At 42.8% G+C, this 10,000-nt stretch overlaps 1 protein-coding gene across 2 annotated transcripts in view; it reads left to right on the plus strand.

Annotated features, from left to right (window-relative positions):
* Positions 1–10,000, plus strand: part of LOC143139619 (uncharacterized) — a 33,560-nt gene that overhangs the window by 16,061 nt on the left and 7,499 nt on the right. For both annotated transcript variants that reach the window (XM_076300210.1, XM_076300209.1), the window contains exons 11-13: positions 178–261; positions 2,311–2,439; positions 2,715–2,852. In XM_076300210.1, coding sequence (XP_076156325.1) covers positions 178–261; positions 2,311–2,439; positions 2,715–2,852 — 351 coding nt within the window. The remainder of the gene's footprint in view (positions 1–177; positions 262–2,310; positions 2,440–2,714; positions 2,853–10,000) is intronic.

A 10,000-nucleotide genomic window follows, 5' to 3' on the forward strand; every position in this document is an offset into this window, starting at 1 on the left:
TTTACGTCGGGCCGCGGGCCGGGTTCGGGCAGATAATTCATGTTGATGTGTCGGGTTACATCGGGTCCGGGCTTTAAAAGCCACGGGCCGTGTCGGGTCGGGTTGTAATTTTCAGGCCCGTTGAGAACTCTAGTGTGTGTGTGTTTATGTGACTCTGAAGGTGCCCTTTGCCCACAGGTATAAGCAGGCTGAGGATGCTGGGGAGCAGGGTGGGAGTCTCTGTTCAGACCTGTCTCTGAGAAGGACCAGTGACACTCTCCAGTGAGATCCTCCTCAATATGTGTGTGTGTGTCTGTCTGTGTGTGGGTGTGTGTGTGTGTGTGTGTGTGGGTGTGTGTGTGTGTCTGTCTGTCTGTCTGTCTGTCTGTGTGTGTGTGTGTGTGTGGGTGAGAGAGAGTAAAGATTCCATAAGCCCAACTGGTTGGGTCAGGCATGAAAAAAAAAAAAATGTACTGTAGGACTTTAGCCTTTTAATATTTTTGCTGCATTGGATCAGTCTTTCTAGAACAGGCAAGAGCTTTCTAGCCTCACGTCAGCAGCGCCGCATCACCCATAGGCTAGCCTACATTAAAACAACCAGCGGATGGCGGGCGGGTGCGGTTTTGAAAATTGGTCAAAAAACTTTGGTGCTGATGGATGGTAAGTTTTGCTATGCAGTTATGGTTGAAATAATAGCCCATCAGCGCATCTCTAGTGTGTGTGCCTCTCTCTCACTCAGAGGGGAGGGGGAGGCTGAGGGGTCGATCAAGCATGGATTCTAAACTCTGTGGTGGATAGGATCTACAATTAGGTGTTAATTAATATTACTACGCAAGGTCGAAGTACTCCCAAGTGCTATTGCGCCACACATTGTAGTTCTCCGGTTTATTCGCTTGGAAAATCGCCACGTTTCATGTTGTGTGACCGTTGACATTTTTATCAACTACTCGTGCAACTGTATTTAAGTCGGGAAAACGTGGATGTTTTTGATTACTTCTACGCTTAGTTACGGCAAAGCCCGCTAGCATAGCAACATGCTAACACAGTCCAGCCGCTCACCAGAGCGTTTGAGTGCACGTACCAACACGGGAGAGGTATGACTCAACTCGTGAAAGTTAAGGTAAGAACATATATTACTACTGACATTGGGTGGCGTGTTCCTTTAAAGAGAAGTGTAGTCAAATAGTTTAAATCAATATGAAATTACTAGATACTTACTTGGCTATTAGTAATTATGCAGGCCACAGACTATGAATTATTAAAAAAATATGAACTTAATATGAATTACAAAATATATGAATGTATTCAAACATATGACATGATGCCATCTCTTTAGGGGACTGTCTTTTTTGGACAGTTCTATGAAAGGTTATACACGGTTCCCACGGGTCATGGAATTTCTGGAATATCATGGAATTTGGGAAAGTCTATTCCAGACATGGAAAGTCAGGGAATTTTATCATTTTGTGGGCAAAGTCATGGAATATCAGGGAATTTTGAATTCAGAATTGGTGTATATCGCTCTAAAAACAGTAAAAAAATTCTTGAACGCTACACGAATGTTTTGAATTCTTGTACCCTTCATTATAAAGTAGGTCATGGAAATTTCGTTTTTTTGTCAGGGAAAGTCAGGGAAAAGTCATGGAATTTTAAATTTCACTTAGAGTGGGAACCCTGGTTATACTGCTTTGTGAATTACCCCAGTCAAAGCATTTACACAAATAAAGTAGAATAAACTTTGATGTCCTGTCATCTTACTATTTACCTGTACTTATATCCTTTTTAATAAGCATCAAGACGATCAGTGTGATTTTGGTCTTACCAACCTTAATTGCCCTCAATTTAAAAAAAAAAATCACAACTATTTTTGCAATTTTCACTTCCTCCCGCAATTTCTCAGCAAGAAACAGCTAAAAACACTGCAACTTCCATCGCAATTTTTTAGAAAAGTTGTCAATTTAGCATTTGTCATCAGGCATTTTAGGTCGCAACAATCTCAAAAAATCCTCGCGAAATCCTGGAGGGACTGATTTACTACCTATACCTTGCTGCCACTTGGGGGGGAAAAAAAATTCCTTACCGACCCATGACCTCAACTGACAACCAACAGGAACCAAACCTTTTCTTTTTTTTATGCCTCATGGTGTCATGATAATTCTGTAACAGCGTGTAAAGGCTCCATAAGCCCAGCTGGTTGGGTTAAAGGCATGTTAGTGCATTTGTCTGTAACAGCGTGTAAAGACTCCACAAGCCCAGCTGGTTGGGTTAAAGGCATGTTAGTGCATTTGTAGTTTCTGTTGGAGAGAAACTTTGGTGCTGTGTGCCCTCTAGGTTAAATGTAAAGCACCTTACTGGAGACCTGCTCTCTGATGTCACACTTGTCATGGCAACCCCCTCGGAGGAATCTGATTGGACCACTGTGTTCCTGAACCTCAGTTCTGTCAGTGGACTGCCAGAAGGGTAGGTTTCACCAACAGATTTGCTAAATTCTCTAAGACACCTTACATGTTTGATGACAGGTTAGTGTTACTTCTGTAAGACACCTTATACGTCTGATAATGTTTATGTAATGTGTGTGTCTGTGTCTGTGTGTGCGTGTGCATCTGTGTAATGTGTGTGTGTGTACGTGTGTGTGTGTGCATGTGTGTGTGTGTGTAATGTGTGTGTGTGCGTTTGTGTAATGTGTGTGTGTGTTTGTGCGTCTGTGTAATGTGTGTGTGTGTGTGTGTGTGTAGTGTTGATCTGTCTTTCCTGCATGCCTTGAGAGGGCTACAGAGGCTGATGCTGCAGGTGACCTGCCTGACTGACCAGTGGGCCACCGCCCTCGTCTCTTTAGTCCAGACCCCCCTCTCCTCACCTCTAGAGTACTGCAGGTAACACACACACACTCCTCTAGAGTACTGCAGGTGAGATAACTCTCCTCACCTCTAGAGTACTGCAGGTAACACACACTCTCCTCACCTCTAGAGTACTGCAGGTAACACACACACACTCCTCTAGAGTACTGCAGGTGAGATAACTCTCCTCACCTCTAGAGTACAGCAGGTAACACACACTCTCCTCACCTTTAGAGTACTGCAGGTAAAACACATACTCCTCAAAACACACACTCTCCTCAAAACACACACTCTCCCCTCACCTCTAGAGTACTGCAGGTAACACACACTCTCCTCTCACCTCTAGAGTACTGCAGGTAACACACACTCTCCTCACCTCTAGAGTACTGCAGGTAACACACACTCTCCTCAAAAGTTTTGAGGAGAGTGTGTGTTTTACCTGCAGTACTCTAGAGGTGAGAGGAGAGTGTGTGTTCACCTCTAGAGTACTGCAGGTAAAACACACACTCTCCTCAAAACACACACTCTCCTCTCACCTCTAGAGTACTGCAGGTAAAACACACACTCTCCTCACCTCTAGAGTACTGCAGGTGAGATACACACTCTCCTCTCTCCTCTAGAGTGCTGCAGGTAAAACACACTCCCCTCAAAACACACACTCTCACCTCTAGAGTACTGCAGGTAAAACACACTCTCCTCAAAACACACTCTCCTCTCAGCTCTAAAACACACACTCTCCTCTTACCTCTAAAACACACACTCTCCTCTCACCTCTAGAGTGCTGCAAGTGTAACCGGTGATATTTGGCTCTGCGTTGTGATTGGTTGAAGTGGTGGTATAAAAATGGTGACACCGACACAGCTGTTCCTCTCGTTCTTTTACTCTCTGTAAACCAACATACAGTACACTGCTGGGTGTTAATATTTCCTTCCCCAACTCTTCTTCCCCAGGGTGACAGAAACAGGGCAGGTAACTCAATTACAATTTAAACATGAAATAAAGTTAAATAAAACCCAACAAATACATTTTAAGCTACCCAGACAAATCGCCAGGGTCTAGGGAGTAATTCAAGGCAACACATTCAAAACCTAGCCTAGCCTCCCATTCAGACAGTGTAGCTAGTTAGCTCGCTAGCTAGCGGGAGCTAGCATAAAACAGAAATGAGCTAACTTGCTAGGATCACACTAACAGAAACACACAAAACCACAAATCAACAAACCAATCGAAATTAATGACACACCTGTAAACCAACATACAGTACACTGCTGGGTTGTTAATATTTCCTTCCCCAACTCCTATAAAAAGCAACAAAGAAAAAATGCTTAGTAGTTAGCCACGATGCTAATCGCTAGACATTAATTGCTAACCAGAGTACAGTAGCCTACACACTACAGTTTACAATAGGCTAATTAGTCACTGGCTTATGTTACACCATGTGATGCTATGTTACATAACAAAATGCATGAAACCAAACAAATTACCACTACAATACATTACGGGAAATGTGCAGAAAGAAATAATATACAAAATCATAGTTTTAAAAATGATGGATGGTACTGTAAAGAAAGGATAGATATTAGATTTAGAAAAGTAAATTAGACAGAAAACATACCTCTTCCCCAGGGTGACAGAAACAGGGAAGAGGTGAAGGGGGCAGGGACATAAAAATAAAAAATAAAAAAAGGAAATATTAGAGGGGGATCAGAGGAGGGGGGCAGGAAGCTCCAGAGACACCCAGAAGAAAAAGACACTGTACATACATATGGTGTATCAAAATAAGAACATCTTTGTGTAATTATAAATACTGGAAAATGTACACTGTTACACAGGTAAAACACACACTCTCCTCTCACCTCTAAAACACACACTGTCCTCTCACCTCTAAAACACACACTGTCCTCTCACCTCTAAAACACACACTGTCCTCTCACCAGAAAAGACTAAACTTAAACAATGAATCTGTGTGCTTGGGTACTATATGCTGTGCTTGCTGACATCCTCTAATAATCCCTAATAAAATTCTTCTGAATCTATCAGTCTAAATGGCATCATACCACTCTGACGCTGTCAGTCAAATGCAGGGTGCGATTTGTGTAAAAACCAGAGGGGGGGATTTTTTTTTTTTTTTTAAATGAACGAACGATTCATATCCTAGTAATGTCATGGCTAATAATACCCTATATTATTTTTGCCACCTTTGTAACATTTTAGTTTTAGTTTACCGTGGTGTATGACTTTAAACAGCGAGTGTGCTTGGTATGATGATCAGCTCCTCTAGCCTAATGCAGGGTAGGACGTTTTGACAAGCATACAAATTCACCTTGTTCTTGCCCCATCTGAAATGACTTCTCTACTTTTGCTGCCTCCATCCTTTCTGTATTTGTTGTGTAAAAAAACGTTGTATATGATGGCACTGAAGTCTTAAGTTAGTGAATTGGCTAACAGTGTTAGTTGGTAACCAAATAGCCTACACATTGCGCTACACGCTGCGTAGGCTACGTGCATTCTCTCTCCTGCTGATTTGCGTTCAGTAGCCAAGTGCGTAATATTGCAAAAGTTGAAAAAATAAATGTGTTTATTGTAGCCTACAGAAAATAAATAGCCTATCATACTGTCAGTTAATTGCCTACAGTGCAGTGAAGAGTTTGGAGAGTAAAGTTATAAGGCAACTTGAAGTTTTATGAAAATAATTTACGAACCAGAACATAAAGACCATGAAGCCTCTATTTCTTGCAGCCATGGGCGGATTATGAACTTTCGGGCCCCTGGGCCCAGATGTATTAAAGGCCCCCCACTAATTGTCAAATATGTGGGAGGGGGGGTTTGGGGGTCCTCCCCCAGAAAAAAATGTATTTGTTTGCTGTGATTTCCTGTATTCTGGTGCATTTTGGGGATGGCCAATACTAAATTCAATCAGACTCATAGCCTACATCCTGATTTGTTGATATTGAGGCAATGATTCCATGCAAAGGCTTGGGCTTCAGGGCCCCCTGACCCCTTGGGCCCCTGGGCCTGGGCCCGGTAGGCCCGTGCAGTAATCCATCCCTGCTTGCAGCTGTTAAAACACCCGCTAGATAGTTTAAATACCCACCAATAGGGTTGTGCCGATGGACGATATCATCGTCAATCGTGATGGTTGACAGGCATCACGATGGGAAGCAACCATCGTGATGCCACGCCCCCACATGCCAGTCACTAATTCCTGCTGTAACAGGCTAAAACATAAAAAAACCTTTCCCTGGAAATGAAATTGAGGCTACTTTAAAGGCTGTCAGCCAAACAGTTATCACGTATTAGTCTACCGTTTTGTAAAATAAAAGACTTTAGTCTACCGTGTTATTCAAATAATTCCTGATTGTGACGTGAATGTGTAGGCCTAATTGTCTTTTTGTAGCCTACATGTCTCGCAGGCCTATAGCCTACATTGGACGTAAAATATGTAGCCTAATGTTTTAGCAGAAAATAGTCCTATAGAATTATTATTGTTTGGCTACGACTAGGAGATTCTAGCGCTGAAATATTTTTGCGAGGCTACAGCGAGCGCCAAATGCGTCCTTCTCCTCTTGTGTTAATGTAAACCATTTCTTTCGTTAATTATAGGATCAGAAGGTAGCCTATCCGTCTTTCACTGTAAGGCTTGTATTTCATGCATTTAGCAAAAGTCCCAGACAGCAGCGGAGTGGTAATCGGGATTCGTTATTTGTAAACGTTTTTTAACTTCTCCCTCCTATAGCCTGGACTGCGCAATCGCAGCCCTTTACTTTCACTTCCCGCCGCCCTCATAGTCAGCATAGACGGTAGCCTGATAACGTGGGATGCTGACCACGATAGTAGTCTTAAGTAGCTTTTTTGCTAGGCCCAGTGAAGGCTGGCAATGTGTAATATTCCGCTGGTTGGTGCACACTGCACACGCAAGTGTTCAGATTGATTGATCCGTCTTTCATGACGATTTTCTTGGAGCAGATCTTCCACACAACTTCGGTAGCCTGGGCCTGGTCAGTAGCTGTCCACTTTCATCAGGTCGTATAGCCTATATAATAATATAATATATTTTTTTATGTAGAAAATTATAAATGTATTTCTGTACAGACATATGGTAATTAATTAGTGTTTACACTACCCCCCCACAATATCATCGTCCATCACGATGTTTTACTGTACACATCGTCAAATGCCAATTTAGGGGACATCGCCCAACCCTACCCACCAACATTCGTTTTTGCAGTACAGATTATTTCTAAAAGTTATTTGTCTCCTACTGGCTGATTTATCAAACGAGTGCTTTCTCGTTCGTCCTCCGCAAACTACAGGTGTTTCGGTAGAGAGCCATTGAATAAGCGATGCCAAGCAATTTCTGTAACACTTTTTGTGACATTCAGCAAATATCTCCTCATTTAATGTAAGTTCCTTCGGACAATAGGCCTACGTTCTACTCTACGTGCAGTTGTCCTCCATCTCAGTTGCATCAGTTTTCTAATTTTGAAGGTTCTAAAACATTATTATGCTTCACTGAATCCTTCTAGTTTTCTTTCATTTGTCCAGCCAACTTTTCCATTGAACCTAGCCATTTATGATGGATTACACACTTGACATTCTGAAATGTCCTGCAAGATCAAGGCCAAATTAAGTTATCACGCAGCCACTGTGTCAGCAGCATCAGTGCTGACGGTGACGGTGCGTTTTTGATGTCAGATTATTATGTAGGCTAGCCTACTAGACTGTTCTCACGTTGCAGCGCTGTACTTATATAAAGTAGCATTAATCAATATGAGGGGCAGAGGGGGATAAATGTTGTCCCCCCCGACGATAAAAATACCAGAGGGGGGGAAATCCTCACCATCCCCCCCTACAAATCGCACCCTGGTCAAATGACATCATACCACTCTGACGCTGTCAGTCAAATGACATCATACCACTCTGACTCTATCAGTCAAATGGCATCATACCACTCTGACGCTGTCAGTCAAATGACATCATACCACTCTGACGCTGTCAGTCAAATGACATCATATTCTCTCCTGTCAAGCTCTGCCGCCAACCTCCTCTGGCCGTCTCTTCTCCTCTGCTGTCTGGCTCCCCCTGCTGGCCAAACTCTCGGCTGTGTGGTGCTTCCTGCCAGCCAAACTCTCGGCTGTGTGGTGCTTCCTGCCGGCCAAACCAAAGCATCTGTTAACGGAAGCGGCTGCTTTCACGGCTCTCCTCCCTGCTGCCTCTTTGCCTCGTGTGCCGCCTCAGGTGGAGCTTTTGGCCAAGTTCACTAATGTGATGCATGCAGTGTTTTTTTGTTCTGTCTTGAAATGTGTACGTTTTATTATTAGTAATGAGTAAAATGTGTAATGTTGAAGCTTGGTCATTAAGAGCACTATGTGTAGTTGTTTTAGTTGTACAGTAGTTAACATTAAATAATAATGAGCTAGAAGTAGCAGAGGATTTCGCAGAAGTGAAGAGCTGATTTGGCAAAACAGACCAGAAAGCTGGTTTTTGCAAATTTGTAAAAGTGGAGTAATTTGTTTTTGCAAATTAACTCTTCGTAGTGTTTTGACATAATGTCTTGCCCAGATGTCCACTAAAGTTAGCATTCCGTCCAGCTAGCCCAGGGCTGTCGCTGTTGCAATACCACTTCATGCCATGTGTGGCGCCATAGTACATAGAAGGCAACTCATCAATGGAGGAGCGCCATCATGGATGTGAGCGGTTTTTAAGACCATTTTAAACTGAACACCAGTTTCAATCTCAAACTGAGCTTGCAGTATGTAACTTAGCCCTGACGTGGATGTTGAAGACTGTCTTAAACCTTTAAAGGGATATTCCACCATTTGGGGAATTATACTCATTTTCCACCTCCCCTCGAGTTAAACAATAATGATTTTTACCTTTCTCCAGATTATCCAACCGTTCTCTGAGTCTGGAGATACCACTTTTATCTCCAGCCAGTGATGGACTGGACGGTCTGGCATTTGGGCAGATGCCAGAAGGGCCGCGGCCCCTCGTGGGCCGTTTGGGCCGGCATGTTTGTCGGGTTTGCGCGGCCCATTTATCATAAAGACGGTTTTACAATATCTCTCGGCCCACTATCAAGCATCAATAATAAGCCATCTTAGCATCTCTAACTCCCGTTTCCTCCTTCATAGTAGGAACCTGATCAGTATTTATACCAGACATGAGTCTCTACACTACAGTCATGGTGACCCTCAATATTTACATCAGTCTACATTCTTTTGTAACCTTATTCAATCAAATGATTTAAAAGTGCATTGTTGAATTGGAATACAATAAATATGCTGCCTGTATCTTTTATTTTATTATTGGTTTACAAAAGTTAGGCTACATGAAGCAATGACTTCTGGGAATTTCAAAACCGAATGCGTCTACTTCCTTCAGCACGAGGAATTGCCTATCTAGCATGCCTTGATCCTCGGAATTTTCCCCTTATAAAAGCTAATAAACTGCCCCCAAATGCACTTCCAAACATAAGAGAATGTCTGCTTAAATTCAGTTAAGGTGCTACGGTTGAAAATCTACAGTCGGAAATTGACACATCTCACCACGCACTGGGACAGCCTGAAAAAGTCTCCTCTAAACGAGTAGGCCTACACAGTCAAAGCGTCGGACTTTAATGATGCCGCGGAGATATAGGAAGATACAAAAATAAACCTGGTGTTTACCACAGTGACGGCCCTAGAATAGCTCTGAAACTAGGGGCGAACGCGCCGCAGAGGGGGCAGCGTGCATCTCACTCGCAAAATGAAACATTTCTGTGGGGCGCCTGCCATGGACCTCGCAGTTGCACTCGCAGTTGCAAAATCAGCATGAACATTAACTGACAGCTGCTTCCGTTGACCGATTAAACTAAAGCACACATCCTGTACCAGGCATGGCTATTAAATTTGCGTCAAAGGCTGATAGTTTCAATTGTAGATGCACTCTTTAAAGTTAATAGCAGCCTCCTCACATTCCTTATTATTTCGGATTTAAAATGCACACCAGTGCATTATTTAAGGCTACAATTTAAATTGACATTTTAAAAGCTATTATTTCCTCTTGTTTTCCACCTCGCAAACTCTACTAGGCTACAGTAAAAGCGCATTATCTCTTGGCTATTGCGCAAAAGCCTCTTGTTCTGATATTTATTCATTTCACATTCTTACAACAACATAGCTTGTCACGATATCAATACACAGCCT

This window comes from Alosa pseudoharengus, unplaced genomic scaffold, assembly GCF_046254945.1.
Source record: "Alosa pseudoharengus isolate Yale_2024_CS ecotype anadromous, Long Island Sound unplaced genomic scaffold, YU_APseudo_1.1 YU_APseudo_1.1_scf_22, whole genome shotgun sequence".
NCBI classification, from domain to species: Eukaryota; Metazoa; Chordata; class Actinopteri; order Clupeiformes; family Clupeidae; genus Alosa; species Alosa pseudoharengus.